Source organism: Schistocerca nitens, chromosome 1 (assembly GCF_023898315.1).
Source record: "Schistocerca nitens isolate TAMUIC-IGC-003100 chromosome 1, iqSchNite1.1, whole genome shotgun sequence".
In the NCBI taxonomy this organism is placed as follows: Eukaryota; Metazoa; Arthropoda; class Insecta; order Orthoptera; family Acrididae; genus Schistocerca; species Schistocerca nitens.
Window position 1 is genome coordinate 737437566 of NC_064614.1, and position 23762 is coordinate 737461327.

The 23762-nt window shown below is 42.1% G+C and overlaps 1 protein-coding gene across 1 annotated transcript in view; it reads right to left on the bottom strand.

Moving 5' to 3' along the window:
- LOC126197817 (uncharacterized) overlaps nt 1-23762 on the bottom strand; it is a 195936-nt gene that overhangs the window by 74687 nt on the left and 97487 nt on the right. The window contains exon 4 of the mRNA XM_049934671.1: nt 20935-21091. Within this exon, the coding sequence (XP_049790628.1) occupies nt 20935-21091 (157 nt within the window). The remainder of the gene's footprint in view (nt 1-20934; nt 21092-23762) is intronic.

The window sequence follows — 23762 nt, forward strand, 5'->3', positions numbered from 1 at the left end:
GCCACCCCTCTCACAATGGCAGATCTGGACAAAGCCATAGCGAAATGCAAGCTAAGGAAGGCCCCGGGCCTGGACGGGATTTTTGTTGAACAGATTAAACACTTTGGTCCCAACGTTAAACAATGGCTACTGAAACTGTTTAACAATTGCATGGAAACAGGTCAGATTCCCACAATCTGGAGGAAGGCTAAAGTTATTGCCATTTTAAAACCAGGCAAAAATGCTGATGACCCCAGAAATTTCCGACCCGTATCACTTCTCTGCCATATCTTTAAAATCTTTGAAAGAATACTCCAGGATCGCCTCTCCAGTGCCATAGAACCCTACCTAATCCCCCAACAAGCAGGTTTCCGCCCAGTGAAAAGCACTACATCTCAGGTAATTAACCTCACGCAGCTGATTGAAGACGGCTATGAGAACCGGAAAATAACCGGTGTCGCCTTTATAGACTTGACAGCCGCATATGACACCGTCAACTTACGTCTGCTAATGAAGAAGCTGTATGCCATTACCAGGGACATTAAATTCACATCCACAGTTAGAAGTCTGTTAGAGAACCGTAGGTTCTCTGTGGAATTCCAAGGGATGCATAGCAGGTGGCGGGCCCAGAAAAATGGTCTCCCTCAGGGCAGCGTACTGGCACCCTTACTTTTTAACATATACACCAACGATCAACCACTGCCAGCTGGTACGGAAAACTATATCTACGCCGATGACCGTGCTATGGCCGTACAGGGTGACTCCTTTGAGGATGTTGAGACAAAGCTCACGGATGCGCTAGACATGCTCTGTCAGTACTACGCCGACAATCAACTCAAGCCGAACCCTAGCAAAACACAAGTTTGCGCCTTCCATCTCCGTAACAAGCAGGCATCCCGTAAGCTGCGTGTCTTCTGGAAGGACACACTCCTCGAACACTGCGTTAACCCCAAATACCTAGGAGTAACCCTAGACAGGGCTCTGACGTATAAACAGCACTGTATTAACACCAAAATGAAGGTGAGCGGCAGAAATAATATTCTTCGGAAAATAACGAACTCCTCCTGGGGCGCAAAGCCAGAGGTAGTGAGGACCACAGCACTAGCAGTTTGCTTCCCAGCAGGCGAATATGCAAGCAGTGTCTGGTACAGCTCTACCCACGCTAAACAGGTCGACATTGCTCTGAACGAGACCTGCAGGCTCGTCACTGGATGTCTGAAACCGACGCCAACAGACAAGCTCTACCATCTTGCTGGGATTGCACCTCCTGCAGTGCGAAGAGAAGCGGCAGCCTATAGTGAAAGAGCGAGGGCTGAGATGGCAGAGAGCCACCCCCTCCACAAAACTCAGCCAGCCACCAAACGCTTGAACTCTAGACGCAGTTTTCTCAGAGCAACCGAAGATTTTAGCGACCAACCTGGATCTAGGGTGGAGAGTTGGAAGCGGTCGGGAGAAGGGCACTGGATGGAACCAAAGGAAGAATTGGCACCAGGTTACGATGAGGACTGGGTGGTCTGGAGATCACTAAACAGGCTACGCACCAACACTGCACGGTCAAGAGATAACCTTCTTAAGTGGGGATATTCTACTACATCTAATCTCTGCGACTGTGGAGAGGTGCAGACGACCCAGCACATGTATAACTGCCCTGAATGTTCTTCACACTGCACTTTAGAGGATCTGATGTTGGCAACCCCAAATGCTGTCGACGTAGCCCGCTTATGGGCCAAATGCCTATAACATTCTGTTTCTGTGCACATATATTTGTATATATATTTATATATATTTTCATATGCCTGTAATTAATTTTTTTTCTGTGTGTTATTCATTTTTTTATATTCCTTCTGACACGAGTAAAAAAAAAAAAAAGAACATCTTCGACGACTTCCTTTTGATGGTGATGAAGCGGTGCAAGCAGAGGCGAGGTTCTGGCTCTGTCAGCAAAGTCAAGCATTCTACTCGGACAGTATCAAGAAACTTTTCTCTCTTTGGGAGAAATATGCTCCTTGCCAGGATGACTGTGTTGAGAAATAAATTTGTAGAGATGAAGAATAAAGATGTTGAATGTTGATAACGTTTGTTTGATTTAAACAGCTTTAAGAGTTGTCACGTACAAAATTCGGAAACATTGCTTTTCAGCATAACGTGTACAAAGAAAGCTATTACCAATGGTTTGGATTGGATTGTTTGGGGGGAAGAGACCAAACAGCGAGGTCATCGGTCTCATCGGATTAGGGAAGGACGGGGAAGGAAGTCGGCCGTGCCCTTTCAAAGCAACCATCCCGGCATTTGCCTGGAGCGATTTAGGGAAATCACGGAAAACCTAAATCAGGATGACCGGACGCGGGATTGAACCGTCGTCCTCCCGAATGCGAGTCCAGTGTGCTAACCACTGCGCCAACTCGCTCGGTATCACGAATGGTCACAGGTTTGTATGACCCAGAGGACAGTTGCCAATCTGAACTGGCAGACACTTGAAATAGACGCCAACTATCCCGCGAAAGTCTGTTTACAAAATTTCTAGTTTCAAAATAAAGTAAGAAACCTAGAAATACACTTCACTCACGTATACAGCATTTCCATAGGGGCCGCAGAGATACGATCAGACATTAGGTTTTCCGTGATTTCCCTAAATCGCTCCAGGCAAATGCTGGGATGGTTCCTTTCAAAGGGCACGGCCGACTTCCTTCCCAATCCTTCCCTAATCCGATGAGACAGATGACCTCGCTGTTTGGTCTCTTCCCCCAAAACAACCCCAACCAAAGACAAATTAGAACGCTCACAGAGCCATTAAAGTAGTTACTCTTCCCGCACCCCATTCGTGAACGAAACAAGAAAACTAGCTCCTCGTCCAGAAACTGAAAGCCCAAGGGATGTAATCCTCTGGCAAGCGGCGTCATGCGGATGCGCTATGGAGTAGCATGTTGTCAGCACCCCGCTCTCCCGGCTGTTTTGCCTGCTTTCTAGACCTTCGAGCCGCTATTTGTCAATGAAATAGCTCCTAGTTGCCATCACGAGACTGAGCGCAACCCATACGTTGGCAGTAACCGGGTATCGATCCCGGATCCTCCACATAACAGCCATCTACGCTGACAATTCAGCAACGGAGGCAGACAATGAAACGAGCAGATACCCTAACATGTGGTACAGTGGGAACCACTCTCTGCCATGCACTTCACAGTTGCTTGTATACACGTGAAAGTAGAGCGACACGAGCGCGGGGAGTCTTTGTAGTTCAAATACGCTGGATCAAGAGTTCTGGACTTTTAAACATGGCACAGGATTGAGGAAAGGCTTCTCCGATTGCTGTAGACATATCCTGTATACTCTGAGGTGTATTCAGCACTCGGAAAAAAATCTGCAATGCAAAGCAGGTATGGGTAGACTGACGGCATGAGTCACCTACCTAGAACCTCAAAGTGTTTATCTGTATCGAAATTTTCCTGGTAAGATCACAAGGAAGTGTTCCCATTGTCTTTACTTTCTATGCTGATACGACATCGTGTGTGTGAGTGGTGCTTACAATTCTCTTGGACTATCACCTCTTTCCTCTGCCACAGTTACCCTATCAACCCAACCCACATCTCCCTCCCCCATACCCACCGCCATAAACAGCCAGTCGTTAAGTAAACGTTATGAGCACTTTCACACGGCATTTACTATGATACGTACCCGAAGTCTGTTTATTTTTTGCACTTTATGAATGCTTTCAAAAGAGCGTACGAAAAATGAAGCTGTGTTTACTTTGTAGTCACAATCTTTAGTGATGCTTCTGGGGTGTTTACAAAAGTCCATAATGCTGGTGATAACGCTACTATCATATCGCTCTTTGCTCTGTGATAGTAAACTCGCTGAGACACCAAGCGTATAGGAGGCCTTTAAATAAGAACTCCAAATCTGTAACCCAACAGCACACGTACTGCACTGTTGCCAGTTTTAATAAGGCAAGAAAAAAATCGTACTAAGGTATACCCAGTACCAATCACTTATGGGCTGTTATACCTTTCTAGCGACCAAAGTTTAATTCCTTGACACTCTCTTTTTCAGAGTCATAATTATCAACCTCTTATACAGTCGTAATATTGAAGGTCCGGTCCTAACGCAAACTGTAAACAGCAGCGCCACACCAACGGCACCTGACTATTGGAGGTTTACGTTGCTGGCATGCGCAGTACGCTATGGTCCTACTCTAGGAGTTTGGTAAGAGATATTACGACTTCAACGAGCTGGATATGGGAAAAGATACGCCACCAAAAATGAACACGATAAATGTCGCGTTGCCACAGGGAATAATAGAAGTCGAAGCTTGGGGACTTAATGTCATTAAAAGACGAACTGTCACAAATCGAATCAATATAATCCCTTCGAAATTACTAGAAATGCCTACGGACGTTGAAGTTTAGATAAGTAATAAACACAAAATCAGATTTTTAGCGGTTGTCTTGTGCGCAGGTCATATTCTTAAGTTAAGTCTCGTCTTTTCTCACCAAAAATCGGATGCAAAATTAGCAATAAATGCAGTAAAGGAAAAAATGGAGTTATGTACGAAAACTTTACGTGAGGGATGAACAGCAATATAACCACTTCACGACACAGCTTATCATAAATCTACAAGAGATTCACGTAAATCTCACTGCAGCGCCATCGATTGCCGCAGTGGTAAACCAACTGAACTAATTTTTCAGAGGAACAGAAAGTCCCCATCCATCCATCATGACGCATGTTTTCTTGCAGGTTACCGAAAAGTCGTGAGTTGAACACAAAAATGCTTTCCTCTCGACAGCTGCGCCAGAATTCTGACCGATACCGGTACTAGTATAAATGAAATGGTACAATTGGCGCTGAAACACATGCAGGAAGAAGAACTAATTAGCCCATTACACTGACTGCCCTAGATACAACCCTGATGTTAAAGAACGAGGTGGAGCAGTGGCTAAGACACTGGACTCGCAGACTTAGGTTTTCCGTGGTTTCCCTAAGTCGACTGCGGAGGATGCCGGGACGCTGCCTTTGAAAAGATTACGGCCAGTTTTCTTCCCAGTCCTGCGATCCGTGTTCGTGCTACGATTTCTAACGGCCACGTCGTCGACGGCATGCTAAGTTCTCACTCACGGTTCTCCTTCAAGCACGGTAATGTCCGTAGCTACATGCAAGAAAGTTATTTAGGTATACACGAGTCTCGTACGTTAGAATACATTAGGGCCCATTAGACTACCGACACGAGCCTCTGACATATTGCGGTTTCACATCGCTGGATGTTTCTACGGCTCCCCACACTACGACCCTGTCACCCACTATTTTGTTTTCTTCAGGCGCTCGAATCGACCATTAATCTTAACTGTTACGGAAACTGGCGCTCGACAGTTTACGCAACAACAGGTCCAAAGAACTTTCTGTAACCGACTTCCATTCTAGTCTCTTGTATTGTGTCCACGATGATAACATTGTTGTTTGCGTAATCAGCAAATAAATTCCTTCCGTTTTGATATGAAACTGTCTAGTCTGTATCAAACGAATGTTTCATACGTAAGGGATGACGTCATGAGGGTTGCCACTGAACGTAAATAAAACAGTTTACTGCGTCAGTCACTCGTCTGTTTTGTGGGAAATTAGACAAGTTACTGACGCAATTAAATCTTTTGTTCATACTGTATCAAACAGTTGTTTTATTGACATCAGCCGCACGGGATTAGCCGAGCGGTCTGGGGCGCTGCAGTCATGGACTGTGCGGCTGATCCCGGCGGAGGTTCGAGTCCTCCCTCGGGCATGGGTGTGTGTGTTTCTCCTTAGGATAATTTAGGTTAAGTAGTGTGTAAGCTTAGGGGCTGATACTGATGACTTTAGAAGTTTAGTCCCATAAGATTTCACACACATTTGAACATTTTGATCATTGACATCAGATAAGGTGCTCCTATTGTAAGCCTAAAAAACTGTTTATACAACATATGTTTACCAGGCAGAACAGAGATGAAAGTGAAGAAGTTGTGAATTGAAAGGTTGGTTTGAGTGATCCTTTTACAATGGAATACCCTTTCCTACAACAGAGCGGAGAGCCTGTTCACTCACTCCCTTACAGAGCGATCTGCAATTAAGTGTGCAATCAAAACCACACCGCAAATTACGCTTTTAACACAAAAAGTACTAAAAGAATGACAGTCCTATTAAGTGTCTGAAATTTCGTAACTCTGGCCAAGGACTGAATTTGTATACGTTTGTACTTGTAATATCACACGACCACACCGCCACACGACGTTTATACATTTGCGTATATTTAGTGCATCTATTCCATGCACCATAAACTAAAGAAAAGAAGAAAGTTAGGATTTAATGCCCGTCGACGACGATTTGAGAGGTATCTACACTATCTGATCAAAAGTATCCGGATACCTATTATTTGGGACTGATACGGAGTGTGGCCACTCTTCCCCTTTATGGTCGCTTGGAATCTGCTGTGGGCAGCTTCAATCGATGTCTGAACATCTGTGGAGAATTGAAGCCCGTTCTCCCTCAAGAGGTGAAACTATAGAAGGCAATGATGTCGGTCACTCAGGTCTGGAGCGAAGGCGTCGTTCTAATTCATCCCAGAAGTGTTCTATTGGGTTCGTGTAGGGACTCTGGGCAGGGCAGTCCATTTCAGGAACGATATTGTCCACAGATCATTGCCTCACACGGGCTGCTTTATGACAAGATGCATTGTCATGCTCATACAGTCATCGTCTGCGAACTATTCTTCAACTGTAAGCAGTACATAATGCTGTAAAAAGTGTCCAGATACTTCCGCATTTAGTATTTTCTTGAGCGGAATAAGGTTACCAGACCGTAACCACGAAACAACACTCCCATATTGTAACACTTCCAGCGTACTTCACTGCTGGCACTAAACATGATGGAAGGTAACTTTCTCCTAGCATTCGCCGAAACCAAACTGCCGGCCGCTGTGGCCGAGCAGTTCTCGGCGCTTCAGTCTGGAACAGCGCTGCTGCTACGGTCGCAGGTTCGAATCCTGCCTCGGGCATGGATGTGCGTGATGTCCTTAGGTTAGTTAGATTTAAGTAGTTCTAAGTCTAGGGGACTGATGACCTCAGATGTTAAGTCCCGTAGCGCTTAGAGCCATTTGAACCATTTGAAACCCAAACCATTCCATCGGATTGGAATAGGGTACAGCGTGACTCATCAACGCAAAGCCTTCGTTTCCGGTCATCCACTGTCCAGTGGCGCCCTCTTAGACCACGTCGCGCGTCACTTGGCAATGGCTACAGAAACGTGTGAGTTATGAGGAGCTGCTCAACCCATTCCTTTTAAACCCATACGCACAGTCATTGTGCTAGCTGGACGGCTGGTAGCAGTTTGCAGCTCACGAGTGATTGTTTCAGCCGATTTCAAGCGACTTCTTACAACTACCGTCCTGTGCGTTCCACGGTGCCCGACCGTCAGTAAACGAGGTCTTTCTGGTCTTAGTTTGCACTTTCGCGTTTCCACTTCACTTTGACGTCGACAAAAGTCGACCTGGGCAGCTTTAGTAGAGTTGAAATGTCCCTGAGGGATTCGTTACTCAGCTGACATTCAGTGACCAGTTCACGTTTGAAATCACTGAGCTCTCCTCACCTACCCAATCTGCTGTCACTGCTTCTCTACTGACAGACACCACAATACTCCTTGCCTCGTTTTATACTGGCAGGGCCGCCTCTCGTGACAACTGGTGGTCAACTGCGCTTTATGTTGGGATGTCCGGTTGCTTTTGATCAGAGCAGCAATGGAATCAACGACGCGGCAGATCTGGCCTCTGACTGAGTATCAAGAAGACAGAATAGATGGTCGGTGGTATTCAGACCGATGGAACCATCAGAGTCGGTGGAGAAGACCTGAAGAAAGTGGAGCAATTCAAATATCTTGGCTCACTCATATGCAGTGATGATGAAAGTCTACCGGATGTCTGTGCCCGTGTTAACACAGCCTGGATGAAATGGCGCCGCATGACTGGCGTCCTGTGCGATCGCCGTATGCCTTTACGCCCTAGGTCAAAGGTTCGTAGGGCTGTAGTAAGCCCATTCGCACTTTAAGGGTCGGATGTTGGCCAACGATAACGAATGATGGAAATGCGAATTCTCCGATGGTCCCTTGGGCCTACCCGACTTGACCGTGCAACAAATGCCGACGTTCGACGGCGACTTGGAGTTGCACCCGTCTCAGACAAACTACAGGAAAGCAGGTTAAGATGGTACGGACACGTCATGCGCAGTGAAGGAGACTCAGTGGCAAGAACAGTTAAGCACATGGACATAAATGGCCGGCGACCTCCTGGCTGACCCAAAACACGATGGATGGACCGTATCAAGAAGGATATGGAATTCATCAGCGCCACCTATGAAGATGCCCTTGACAGACCGAAATGGAGGCAGATGTGTCAACAAGCGGACACTGCTACTGTGGGATACACTAAAGAAGGAGACGTGTAGGTGCATTAGTATTTAAGTTCCGAGGACGACGTGGATATTAGAGATGACGAATGAGGTCCTATTGAACAAGGAACAGGAAGGAAACGAGTATTTTCTTTCGAAAGGGACAATTCATGCATCCGCCTTAATTAACTACTGAAAACCTAAATCATGACAACTTGAGGGAGATTTGGAATCTGTTCCGCCCTCAAGCCAGCCTGGCGTCTTCACCACTATATCGCCTCACTTGACAAAACAGTTATATATCTCGCTGAGAGCATTCACAGATTTTGTGAGTACAACCGTGACTGTCATCTCCGTTTCAGATAAGATCTATGGACAAAATATTAGTTACTCCCTTAAAATAGCATTCTGGTCGCTTTGGAGCACTGCAAATGTGTCTTATGTCAAGGCAGTGAAGCGCTGTGAGCATGACAGCCAGGTGTGTGGAATCTGTGCAGCAAGATGAGTCGAAGTAGAGACATGACAGATGGCGGAAAACAGCTGTCAGGTTTAGGCGTGCCCATAACCACACAGTGAATGACACTGCCCAGTTTGTTGGTGTACCACCATGAACTACCCAACGTGTCTGCGAGAGATGGTGTAGCACTCGCAGCCACGCAACACAGCGTCAGAACAGGGGTCAGCTACCAAGACACGAGTGTCACGTCACGTCAGTGACAATCGGTTTCAGACCCGACAGGAATTGTTGCTACACTACTGACCATTAAAATTACTACACCACGAAGATGACGTGTTACAGACGTGAAATTTAACCGACAGGAACAAGATGCTGTGATATGCAAATTATTAGCTTTTCAGAGCATTCACACCAGGTTGGCGCCGTTGGTGAAACCTACAACGTGCTGACATGAGGAAAGTTTCCAACCGATTTCTCATACACAAACAGCAGTTGACCGGCGTTGCCTGGTGAAACGTTGTTGTGATGCCTCGTGTAAGGAGAAGAAATGCGTTCCATCACGTTGCCGACTTTGATAAAGGTCGGATTGTAGCCTATCGCGATTGCGGTTTATCGTATAGTGACATTGCTGCTCGCGTTGGTCGAGATCCAATGACTGTTAGCAGAATATGGAATCGGTGGGTTCAGGAGAGTAATACGGAACGCCGTGCTGGATCCCAACAGCCTCGTATCACTAGCTGTCCAACTAACAGGCATCTAATCCGCATGGCTGTAACGGATCTTGCAGCCACGTCTCGGTCCCTGAGTCAACAGATGGGGACGTTTGCAAGGCAACAACCATCTGCACGAACAGTTCGACGACGTTTGCAGCAGCATGGACTATCAGCTCGGAGACCATGGCTGCGGTTACCTTTGACGCTGCATCACAGACAGAAGCGCCTGCGACGATGTACTCAACGACGAACCTGGGTGTACAAATGGCAAAACGTAATTTTTCCGGATGAATCCAGGTTCTGTTTACAGCATCTTGATGGTCGCATCCGTGTTTGGTGACATCGCGGTGAACGCACATTGGAAGCGTGTATTCGTCATCGCCATACTGGCGTATTACCCGGCGTGATGGTATGGGGTGCCATTGGTTACACGTCTCGGCCACCTCTTATTTGCATTGACGGCACTTTGAACAGTGGACGTTACATTTCAGATGTGTTACGACCCTTGGCTCTACCCTTCATTCGATCCCTGCGAAACCCTACATTTCAGCAGGATAATGCACGACCGATACGGGCCTTTCTGGATACAGAAAATGTTCGACTGCTGCCCTGGCCAGCACATTCTCCAGATCTCTCACCAATTGAAAACGTCTGGTCAATGGTGGACGAGCAACTGGCTCGTCACAATAAGCCAGTCACTACTCCTGATGAACTGTGGTATCGTGTTGAAGCTGCATGGGCAGCTGTACCTGTACACGCCATCCAAGCTCTGTTTCATTCAATGCCCAGCCGTATCAAGGCCGCTATTACGGCCAGAGGTGGTTGTTCTGGGTACTAATTTCTCAGGATCTTTCCGTGTGTGACATAATTGCAAATAAACACTTTTCGAATTTTTTTCCTTTATTTTTACTGTAAAACCTTTCGTCTTGCCAAATTTTATGATTCTGGGTCTACGGGAAGAAATATATAGCTTTTAATGAGTGAGTTTTTATGTGACATAAATAGCTGTATCATTTGATTGCATTAACTTAGAAGCTTACATTCACAACACCACCAACGCACTATAGTCCTTGGTATGTGACGTAAATGTGAACTTGATACATCTAAAAGTTCCTGAGAACAAGGCGTCTTAACAAACGGACGAACGGACTATCGGATTACAAATGTCCAATTTTTTTTTTTTTTTTCGTCTGAGATGATTACAAATTAACAGTTTTCGTATTTTTCCTTTTCTTGTACTATGAAAACCTGCTGTCTGATAAATTTCATGATATTAGGCCAAAGGAAATTACCCTAAAGGTTTTGACGAGTGTATTTGCGTGAGTTAAAATGTGTCACCTTAATCGCCGTATCTTTTCGTTCTATTGATTTAGTAGCTTACATTTATTTCAACGCCAATGGCCTACAGACCTTAGCATGTGATATAAATTTCAACTTGATGCGTGTGCCCGTTCCTGAGAAGAAGGTGTCTTAACAGACAGACGATCAGTCGGAAAGTCACAGAAGAAATGAAAAAAAAAATCGTGTGAAATAATAACAAAGTGTACAGTTTTCGGACTTTTCCTTTGTTAGTTATGTGAAATCCTCCTTTCTGCCAAATTTCATTATTCTATGCCAACGGGAAGTACCCTAAGCTTTTCATGAGTGTGTTTTCAAGTATCAAAATATGTGACATAATGGTTGTATCTTGTGATTGCATTAAGTTAGATGTTTCAGTTTTTTACTTCGCCAACGGACCGTATACCTGAGTATGTCGCACAAGTTTCAACTAGATAAGTCAACCCTCTGGTGAGAAAAAGGGGTTTTAACACTCGGGCAGACAGACGGACAACAAAATGACCCCATAAGAGTTCCGTTTTTACCTGTTGAAGTGATGAACTCAAAAAAAAAAAAAAAAAAAAAGGAACCCAGTGTGTGTGTGTGTGTGAGAGAGAGAGAGAGAAAGAGAGAGACGAAGAACTTACCCGGAGAGGCACGTATCCCTCATGTTCTTGTGCAAGAAGAAACCTTTCCCTTGACCGCGACTGTAAACACACGTTGTTATCAAACTGTCATTTCGTCCAAATAGCGTCGTAAAGAAATTATACTAACGTACAGACGTGACTTAGATTACGTCACATTGTGCTTGGTTGATGCAGCTGCCGCCTGCGCTAGTAGTTCATGTTCAAGAAAGGAGCATCGGCTGCCACTTCGCTATGGCGTTGTAGGCACTCAAAAACTGGCCAGCAGGAGATGAAGCAAATGTGCTGTTTAACCGAGAGCATTCCAGTTTTTGTCGATTTATGGTTGCCGATTACTAGAGTGAAACTCTTTAAGTTAGAGTGCTTCAAAATGTTTGAGAGAATAGTAAGTAAAATGGGTAAAAGATTTCGTATGTATCGCATCATTTCATCTCACTTTAATTTCCTGGCGGTAACGCCTTAAATGAGAATTATATATCTTATTTTGAAAAATATACGGTAGATTTTGGTCGCAAATGTAGCAAATAAATCGATACAGCTGAACTAGTTAAAGAAGTAGCGGCTTTCAAACTCCAGTAGAAAGAACTGCTAAAGAACACAGACACATTTTCCCGTTTGACTACACTGAAGATTTCTTTTCCAAAGTATGACTTACGAGATGCTTTTCTAAACATTGAAATAGCTTTGAAGAAATGTATGACAATTCTAGTCACTGCAGCATCTTGTAATCGCAGTTTCAGCAAATGAAAGGTGATAAGACAATACTTAAGATCGAGTATAGGCGTACCAGACCGACAGATTCAGTTATTTCGTCGATACAATAAGATACTTACTGAATTTGACTTCAATGACATAATCAATGAGTTTGCTTCGCTCGAAGCAAGGAAATGGTAAATAATATCATAATAAAACATAATTCTTTGACAGGAAAGTGTTCTCAACGAATACAGCCCTTTTTCTTTTATTTCAAATTAACCATCTGTGGTGAGCAAATGTATAAGTTCTTTGTTATACGTCACACTAAAATACAGTAGTTCCCATAAACAACAAGACCTTTGTTTCACAGTGCTGCACGCATAAATCCCTCGTTTGACGAACACTGCGACAGTCTACTGCATCTCAACCGTCCCGCTAAATCATCCAGTCTCAACTCCACAGAAAGCGTCGGTGAATTTCTGGAAGCGCAGTTGAAACGTCATAATGAACATATTCGCAATTTGGTCGCTCTGCGGGATCCAATCAACGATGAGTGCTTTCAATTGGTTATAGAATATGTGAAAAAACTTTTGTCTCTTTTTCTCTCTGAATAACGACTATGTTACATCGTGTTATTGTCGTGTCTTCTGAGAGCTAAATTTTTTTGCCCGGTGTGCTTATTTGCTCATACGACAGGGACTTGGCTTTATTCAAGCCGCCAAGTGCCATTGATTTTTTAATTCTAGAGCTCAGACATGATCTAAAAACATCGCGAGAGGCGACTGGTTTTCAGAAAGTAATTTAATTAAATACTGTCGAATGTTCTATCTTACATAAAGGTAACTGCTGTCGGCTTATGTTAGTCATCTGCCATCCGCGCTTAAATAAGTTGTATGTAGAGTAGCCTTGGTAATCCTGCAGGATACACGCAACATGTATCAGGCCTGAGAAACGGCGTTTGCACGAAAAAGGACAAGAAAAACCAAAACATCTAGGTGACCAACAGATTCTACGATTAAAAGTGATTACTCTCCTTAAAGTAAACTATTACCTATGATGTCACGGCTGAACATTTTCATTTGGTTTGGAAGACTGCTTACCGTTAGAGGAGCGTTCCTACATTTCATCAACAATTATCGTCAATACGCATGCTTGATCCATAACGCGAAGAATGTTCTACACAACGCATCCGTCACTTCCTTAATTTAATCCTAGTACATGTGCAATAACTAAATTCTTATTATAGTACAGAAAACAATTTCCTTTGCAAAAACTTGGCTGAAACTTAGTAAGAGAATATCTCCGCCTTAGATGTTCCTTGTTAAATTAAAAGGTGGCTTCTAGTCCGAATTTTCTTAGCCAAATTAAAAGTGGGAAGTATACAAATTCGGTATCAAATTAGCGAGCGTAAGGTCTACTTTTGCTAATAAGGGTTCATTTGCTTGAAAGCAATTAGGATAATTAATAAAAAGTTAAATTGTCCATTTGGGGGAACATTTTTGGCCGAATTTTTATAGAATTTTCATGGAGTTGGAAATGGGCAAATGGAGTATCAAACAAGACTAGCGTTAGGCTTAGTTTCGAAAAAAATATTTAATTGTTTGAAAGTAATCAGTACAATTCAGGAAAAAGTTAACGTGATTTAAGGGAAACTGAAATCTTTCATGCACATTTGCTGCTAACCACGTGTAGAAAAGCTACTCACTTCAAGGCCTAACTATTTTTCGGGTAAAAAGTTACGCTCATGTAATATTTATCAAAAGACTTCCTTCGAATCAGCTAATTAATTTAGGGCATCTGGAATACAGAAGGCTCTAGGAAGGCAAATGAGATGTCGAAACCATCATCTCTTCATGGCGTAGCCACTTTGCCTCAAAAAATTGCTTTGTTGCGATGTTTGACTTTCAAAATGGCTTCCTTCATATAAAGTACTAGATTTAGGCCATCTCCAGAGCAGCAGACACTAGGAAGACAAATGAGGTATCAACAATTTTATCGTTTCAAGGCCTAGCTATACTGAGCATACAATGGTGTGATGCCGCAGTTAACCGTCAAAATGGTTTCCTTCGGAGTCGGTCACATATTTTCTGTAAAACTAAGAAATAAACTACAAATAGATTGACGCCCATTTGAATAGTTCTCGAAAGCATTTAGTGCAAATAAGGTTCGATAAATGTTTTTATAATCTATTTCATTCTTACTTTTGATAGACAAACCAATGCACAAAACATATGACTGATTGGTTTTTCTTTTCTTATAATTTCTTTATTCCTTTCTTTGTATGAGAGAAAAAGTCAGAAAAATTGCTTCACAGTTACGTCTCATAAGCTTACATACTATGGCTTCCAACAGCTAGACACGTAATTTAAAAATAATAATCACATTGTCTTTTAAAATGTGCTAAGCGTCGTAGATCAGAACATAATAAAACAAGTAGACACCTGAGACCGATTTTGCTGTGTAGCGTTAGTTGATCGATTGTGAAGTGCTTTCTTTGTCTCCTCCGTTCATACAACTGGAGTGTCTTGCGGTGAACATAGTGTACTGTTGTAGAAAACCATTCAACAGCCAAGATGGCATAAAATATTTCTTTTTTTAAGACAACCGGTCTCAACAGACATTTCCTGTTATCTTCAGGTCTTAAAACACTTTTTGTTGAAAACATGTTCATTTTACGCTTAAACCCACGCACAAGATGTCAAGTGGACAAAAGTCAGCAAATTATAAACAGTCTGTCATCGCTAAAATATTTAAAAACATAAAGCACCTCGTGCAAAAAGCCGTGTCCATATGCATATTGCTCACAGAAGCTTATTACATCATACAAACACGGTACACAAAAGTACGTCTGTTTACGTATGCTGGACATATTCTAAACAGTGCCAATCCCCTTTAACCGACGCATAAGGCACAACTCACGGAAAGAGTTTTAAGACCTGAAGATGACAGCAAATGTCTTTTGAGACCGTTTGTCTTAAATACAGAAATGTTTTACGCGATCTTTGCTGTTGAATGATTTTTTACAATTAAAACAGGTCGCCCTTCAGTACTCTCAAAATGAGAAAATTCAATCATAGTGTACTGTGCACGTCACCAACATCAAACAGGAATTGTCACTTCACATCAGTATAACGCTGTTTGCTTATATGTTGCGCTAAGCCAGAAATCTTTCTAATACGTGTACATGCACTATTGTCACACATTTTAACACTAGTAATAGCAACGGTGAACAATCCTTGCTGCTACAGATGCAAATAAATAGGACTACTTTTTATCAGTAATATCCAGGTCACGTGACTTCGGATACAATGTACGTTCACAAAAAAATTCTTTTTTTGCGCATTTGAATGCTCAGACCTTAGGTATCTTCTGTGATTCCGTTCATCATTTCACTTGTCAGAATTTGATTTTTATTTATTTAAGCTGGGATCAGCATTTAATCACACCGAATAAAATGTGTGACAATTTGGTCTTATTGAACACTCAGTCGTTCTGCTGAATATGAGCCACTTTGAAAGAGAGCATTATCTTTGCCAGATCATCGTAGATCTTTCCTTCCGCCGAAATTTCAAAATGTAGCAACGTGGAAAATACTACAGAGATAAACCAACTACTCTACTCGCCGATCTTTTAATATAATAAACAGCTTTATATTATAAACAGCTTCTTTTGATTCGAAGCCTGAAAGCTAATGCAGATGTAAAACAACTATTCATGATTTAATCTTTCCATTGTAGTTCCTCTGGCTTACTGCTCAGTAGCCTGTATTTTAGCCTTTTCACATTTGTCTTCTCTAATACTTTTGTACAACCTCACAGTATTTCAGATTTCTTCTGAATTTTTCTCTATTTTGAATATCCTCATCCGATATAGTCAAACTCTTTTGCATACCACTGATGCTCCGATTTCTGATCTTTATGCTACTTAAATTCTGAAAAATTTGCACTTGCACGGAAAGTGAAGAACGTTTCTTTTGGATTGAGCGTGCAAGTTCCAGGATATTTCTCCTGTGTCCTTTGTTGTTTATCAATATATAAGTTTGATTCCTTCTGTTTTCTCTCACAGAATTATTCGAAACATTGTTATTTCTTTCTCTTCACTTTCAGCGTCACATTATATTAATCCATATAGCATACATAGCAATTATAATAACAATTTTAGCGTTTATTGACAATGTTTGTTTTATTGCACGAGTCCTTGCAGATTTGGTTTGACATTGCTGCTTATCAAATTCAGAGAAAAAGGAAAAAGATTGGGGGGAGGGCGCTGCTCCGACGAATATGAAGATTGTGGCTTCATTATAATTTCGTGTCTTTCGGAAAAAACATGAATATTAAAAAATTACGAACGTCTAATAAATGTGAGCCGTTGTCAATTTCTCCGATCTTTTATCCTGTTTTACTCAACCATTGTATGCTTTATAGAAAAAAAATATCAACAAAACTAATATAAAGAATTCGTGGTACACCATTTCGTTCGTATACCGCAAGGAAACAATAATATTCGATATAACAAAAGTGTATTCCCATTGTAGGAGTCAATGGAGACAGTTCTTCTGCATTATGCGCCATGGCCTCAAAATAAACGCTCTCTGTAAAGTTGCACAAAACAAAATAACTAGTTCTTGATTCGAGATAAACGAGGAATTTCTTGCAAGCATTGACTTCATGATTTTGTCGACAATTTCTTTGAACACTGTTACTTTCTTCGTCTTTTTTCCGGGTTCCCGGGTTCGATTCCCGGTGGGGTCAGGGATTTTCTCTGCCTCGTGATGACTGGGTGTTGTTTGATGTCCTTAGGTTATTTAGGTTTAAGTAGTTCTAAGTTCTAGGGGACTGATGACCATAGATGTTAAGTCCCATAGAGATCAGAGCCATTTCAACCATTTTTTTTTCGTCTTTTTTGGTGTGTCACCAGTCTCATTTTAATATCTTCAATTCTATTCGAAGATTTTGTATTTAATTCAATTTAATTTTCCATTCATTTTGGCACGACGAGTCTGAAACCATCGCGAACAGAGCTGTGTGTAGGATGTAGGGCACAGTAGAAAGTACAGACAGTCTCAGTTTGACGCGTAAGGTAACTGTGCTGAATAGGCTCCGCTACAGTAAGAAATTACGTGTATAGTGAGACGTTTATTCTGACGCTCTCGCAATCCCCTAATTCAACTAATGGAATAAGCTCTGACTGCACACTGCTACGAGTTCTATTTGTACTGCACAAAGTAAAATTTTGAACTTCCCAAATCAACAGATTCCAAGGCATTTTGAAGCCCAACGTAATTTAACCACAAATCTTTCACTCATAATAAAAGAGCCAAGAGTCTTAGGTACCGCGTTTACAACCTCTCATCGTACCGCGTTTACAACCTCTCATCTTTCGAAGAAGTTGATATTAATGAAAAAAAAGTCAACGAAAGACGGACAAAACGATGCTGAGGTTGTGTACCGATAGGTCGGTTCTATCAATGTCTGTGACTAAATCTTGGGTCCTTATTGGCAAGAACAGAATTAAACGCAAACCTTGGTGATGAAGTTTCTTCTTTCTGCTGTAGATATTACGAGGCGAAAGAGGAAAATAGATGCCGATTTGCGGAAGGCACTCAGTACTCAGCCTGAATGGTACGGGATCAGAAATTTGCTAAAACTGGAGAGTGTGTAAGCAGATAATGAATGTCAAGCGTTTTTTAAACTTGTCTTAGGCTTCTGCAGAGTGAGCAAACGAAAGATTTAGTTAAATTTTCCATTGACTATACTTATGATGACTACTACGATGCGGAATGAACAAACTACAGGTTATGTAACATCAGTCGTACTTCTATGTGGCTGCAGGTTGGCCATTCACATATGAGCTTGTTGTTTTGTTGTTGTGGTCTTCAGTCCTGAGACTGGTTTGATGCAGCTCTCCATGCTACTCTATCCTGTGCAAGCTTCTTCATCTCCCAGTACCTACTGCAACCTACATCCTTCTGAATCTGCTTAGTGTATTCATCTCTTGGTCTCCCTCTACGATTTTTACCCTCCACGCTGCCCTCCAATACTAAATTGGTGATCCCTTGATGCCTCAGAACATGTCCTACCAACCGATCCCTTCTTCTGGTCAAGTTGTGCCACAAACTTCTCTTCTTCCCAATCCTATTCAATACCTCCTCATTAGTTATGTGATCTACCCATCTAATCTTCAGCATTCTTCTGTAGCACCACATTTCGAAAGCTTCTATTCTCTTCTTGTCCAAACTATTTATCGTCCATGTTTCACTTTCATACATGGCTACACTCCATACAAATACTTTCAGAAACGACTTCCTAACACTTAAATCTATACTCGATGTTAACAAATTTCTCTTCTTGAGAAACACTTTCCTTGCCATTGCCAGTCTACATTTTATATCCTCTCTACTTCGACCATCATCAGTTATTTTGCTCCCCAAATAGCAAAACTCCTTTACTACTTTAAGTGTCTCATTTCCTAATCTAATTCCCACAGCATCACCCGACTTAATTCGACTACATTCCATTATCCTCGTTTTGCTTTTGTTGATGTTCATCTTATATCCTCCTTTCAAGACACTGTCCATTCCATTCAACTGCTCTTCCAAGCCCTTTGCTGTCTCTGACAGAATTACAATGTCATCGGCGAACCTCAAAGTTTTTATTTCTTCTCCATGGATTTTAATACCTACTCCGAATTTTTCTTTTGTTTCCTTTACTGCTTGCTCAATATACAGATTGAACAGCATCGGGGAGAGGCTACATCCCTATCTTACTCCCTTCCCAACCACTGCTTCCGTTTCATGTCCCTCGACTCTTATAACTGCCATCTGGTTTCTGTACAAATTGTAAATAGCCTTTCGCTCCCTGTATTTTACCCCTGCCACCTTTAGAATTTGAAAGAGAGTATTCCAGTCAACATTGTCAAAAGCTTTCTCTAAGTCTACAAATGCTAGAAACGTAGGTTTGCCTTTCCCTAATCTTTCTTCTAAGAGAAGTCGTAAGGTCAGTATTGCCTCACGTGTTCCAGTGTTTCTACGGAATCCAAACTGATCTTCCACGAGGTTGGCTTCTACTAGTATTTTCCAGTCGTCTGTAAATAATTTGTGTTAGTATTTTGCAGCTGTGACTTATTAAACTGATAGTTCGGTAATTTTCACATCTGTCAACACCTGCTTTCTTTGGGATTGGAATTACTATATTCTTCTTAAAGTCTGAGGGTATTTCGCCTGTTTCATACATCTTGCTCACCAGATGGTAGAGTTTTGTCAGGACTGGCTCATCCAAAGCCGTCAGTAGTTCCAATGGAATGCTGTCTACTCCTGGGGCCTTGTTTCGACTCAGGTCTTTCAGTGCTCTGTCAAACTCTTCACGCAGTATCGTATCTCCCATTTCATCTTCATCTACATCCTCTTCCATTATTGAGCTTAACATAACAATAAAAAATATTTCGCTTAATAGCGTAAGGTAGTTTGTAAGTCTTATATAAGCTAAAAAATTCTAAACATAAATTCTTTTGTGTAATATGTTTCGCAGAGGAAACTTACCCAGTCTTCTTTCAAATTTAACTTCGCTGTCTATCAGGGACTTTATATAAACATGAAAATGATCAGAGGTGTTGGTAGCATCATCATTCAACGGTTTCTGAATTAAGGTCGATATTAATAAAATCACGAAGGTAACATTTTTCTGTTGTAGTTACGGACATCGAAATTCCTTCGGACCGTATTGCACCATCTACACCGAGAGAATTTACTTATGTGATATATTCATACAGCAAATTTCCTTTCTTCAAACCGTATTATCATAGAATATAATTTCAGACGACACTGCTGCCTGAAGGCATAAGCAGATAACGTTAACATACTGATTGGCTTCTCGCCAAGATTTGCAGTGTCACGAAGTGGAAAAATAACTGCACTGAGTTGCCTAAGAAGCTCGTAAGTTTGATTACTTTTATTTATTTGTTTATTTATAATTACAGTTCTGATAAATATGAATACCATAAGATTTGGAATCATGTCTTATTATTATCTGTTGATCAAACAATAAATTTATCATTAATATCGCAACGGTTTCTGTGCAGTAACGATTATTCTTTCATATTTTTAAATAGAGATCATTCCAGAAAATGAGAAAATAAGTCAGGAATTGCTTTAACCATACTATTTTTTATTTCCTTTGTTGCTTTGTGTCTATTGGGACTGATTAAAATGCTCACGTTACCTGTAAAAAGAACTAATTCTGCTCAATGTGCATTAAAAACTCGTTTTCCTGTATGAGTACCATAACGAATCTAAGACTGAACCTCGTAGAACTTCTTCAGTGGCATCTGTCCAGTTAGAAATATTTCACATGTTTCTTGTTAACTATGACGTAAACCATTTGTTAGCTACGTCGGTAATACCACAAAACATCAATTTTGCGAACGAAGTTTGTGATTTACGTAGTCACATACTCTGGGTAGATCACAGAAAATACAGACAGGTCTAATTTTGTAATTTAATGCTGGTAAAATCTGATGAGCGACTGTGTGAATGGGATTATATGTTGGAACATTGAAAGGTCAACCAGAGTTAAAAGCTGAAGTTTCGGGAGAAGTCGAATGCTTATCGCCTTGAAGTCGGCGCTGTTGGAGGCGTTGGAACTGACAGAAACGGGAAGAGAGCGTCAGCCCTCTCTGTGACTCTCTCCAATGGAATGAGCAACTGTAGACAGTCGCCGTGCGCAGTCACTGACCTGGGTATGCTGGTTCGACGGTCGATTTCCTGGAATGTCCTCTTCAACCTGCAGCTCCATACGTCAGTGCACTGCTTACCGCTGCGACCGGTGAAAGCATCCACAGCTGACGTCACCCTATGCGTTAGCTCGTTCAGCGCTCTAGCCTCCACCATGCCTGTAACCAAAAATCAAGATTTTATTTTCACGCTGTTTCCAATAATGCAATATGGCGCATACGTTTTCTCTGACAAAGTGTGTGGCCAGTGGTTAACTCTAGACTGGTGTCGAAACTCCTCCTCGCTGTGGTGGTCCACACCAGTATATCCTGTGCAAGCCTGTTCACACCTGCATAACTATAGCAAAAATGGTTCAAATGGCTCTGAGCACTATGGGACTCAACTGCTGAGGTCATTAGTCCCCTAGAACTTAGAACTAGTTAAACCTAACTAACCTAAGGACATCACAAACATCCATGCCCGAGGCAGGATTCGAACCTGCGACCGTAGCGGTCTTGCGGTTCCAGACTGCAGCGCCTTTAACCGCACGGCCACTTCGGCCGGCTAACTATAGCAGTCTAGACCTATCTGAACCTGCTTGAATACGATTCCTTGATGCCTCAGGATATGTCATGTCAGCCGATTCCTTCTTTTTGTCAAGTTGTACCCTAAATTTGTTTCTCCACAATTCGGTTCAGTATCTATTAGATCTATTCATCAAATATTCAGCATTCTGCTGTAACACCCATTTCAAATGCTTGTGGTGTCTTCCTGTCTGCATTATTATTGTCAACATTTCACTTCGCTACAAGGCTATACTTCAGACAAATATCTTCGGAAAAAATACCATAACACTTAAGTTTTGTATTCAGAGTCAACAAATTCATTTTCAGGAAAGACACCATAACACTTAAGTTTTGTATTCGGTGTCAACAAAAAAAAAAAAAAAAATGGTTCAAATGGCTCTAATCACTATGGGACTTAACATCTGAGGTCATCAATCCCCTAGACTTAGAACTACTTAAACCTAACTAAACTAAGGACATCACACACATCCATGCCCGAGGCAGGATTCGAACCTGCGACTGTAGCAGTCGGGCGGTTCCGGACTGAAGCACCTAGAGCCGCTCGGCCACAGCGGCCGGCTCGGTGTCAACAAATTCATTTTTTAACACATTTCTTGTTACTGCCAATCTACGTTTTATATCGTATCTACTTCGGCCACTGACAGTTATTTTGCAGCGCGGCTAGCAAAACTCACTATTTTCTGTGTCTAATTTCCTAATCTGATTCCGTTACCATTACCTGATTTTATTCGCCTGCATTCCGTTACCTCTGTTTTACTTTTGTTGTTGTTTAGCTTATAGTATCTTTTCAAGACTCAGTCCAGTCGGTTCATCTTCCAACCCTTTATCGTCTCACTCAGAATTATTGGGTTGGTGCGTTTTTCCATAAGTTTAATAAACATAACAGATACACATAACAGAGACTGTTGTTGTTGTTGTTGTGGTCTTCAGTCCTGAGACTGGTTTGATGCAGCTCTCCATGCTACTCTATCCTGTGCAAGCTTCTTCATCTCCCAGTACCTACTGCAACCTACATCCTTCTGAATCTGTTTAGTGTATTCATCTCTTGGTCTCCCCCTACGATTTTTACCCTCCACGCTGTCCTCCAATACTAAATTGGTGATCCCTTGATGCCTCAGAACATGTCCTACCAACCGATCCCTTCTTCTGGTCAAGTTGTGCCACAAACTCCTCTTCTCCCCAATCCTATTCAGTACCTCCTCATTAGTTATGTGATCTACCCATCTAATCTTCAGCATTCTTCTGTAGCACCACATTTCGAAAGCTTCTATTCTCTTCTTGTCCAAACTATTTACCGTCCATGTTTCACTTCCATACATGGCTACACTCCATACAAATACTTTCAGGAATGACTTCCTGACACTTAAATCTATACTCGATGTTAACAAATTTCTCTTCTTCAGAAACGCTTTCCTTGCCATTGCCAGTCTACATTTTATATCCTCTCTACTTCTACCATCATCAGTTATTTTGCTCCCCAAATAGCAAAACTCCTTTACTACTTTCAGTGTCTCATTTCCTAATCTAATACCCTCAACATCACCCGACTTAATTCGACTACATTCCTTTATCCTCGTTTTGCTTTTGTTGATGTTCATCTTATATCCTCCCTTCAAGACACCATCCATTCCGTTTAACTGCTCTTCCAAGTCCTTTGCTGTCTCTGACAGAATTACAATGTCATCGGCGAACCTCAAGGTTTTTATTTCTTCTCCATGGATTTTAATAACTATTCCGAATTTTTCTTTTGTTTCGTTTACTGCTTGCTCAAACAGAGACCGTAGTCATTAATAATATATTCTCTTCCACTATTTACAACAGTTTCCTAACGCTGGGCTAACTTTTCGATTCCGCCGTTGAAGAAATCACGTGGTTTTGAGGCGAAGAACACCTTCAAGTATTTTCGGAGCGCATTTTCATCCGGAAAGGAAGTTCCTTGAAGGTTATTCGATAGGGTGGAGAAAGTGAAACTCTGAGGTGCGAACTGTCTTCCCAACCCATCTCATAGTAATGTTTTTTGTTAGTCTAGCAGAATGGCGACGGGCGTTAACGTGGAGTAGCATCACTTCACGTAGTCTTCCAGGTCGTTGTTCTTGGACTGCGTCTGCAAGACGTCTCAGTTGTTGACAGCAAATGTCAGCAGTGATGGTTACACCTCAGACAAGCAATTCGTAGTGCCACACAGCTGCTGTTCCACCATACGCATTACACTTCCGAGGATTCGCGCAGTTCTTTCTTCGGGGAGTTGCTGTTGTGTTTGGGC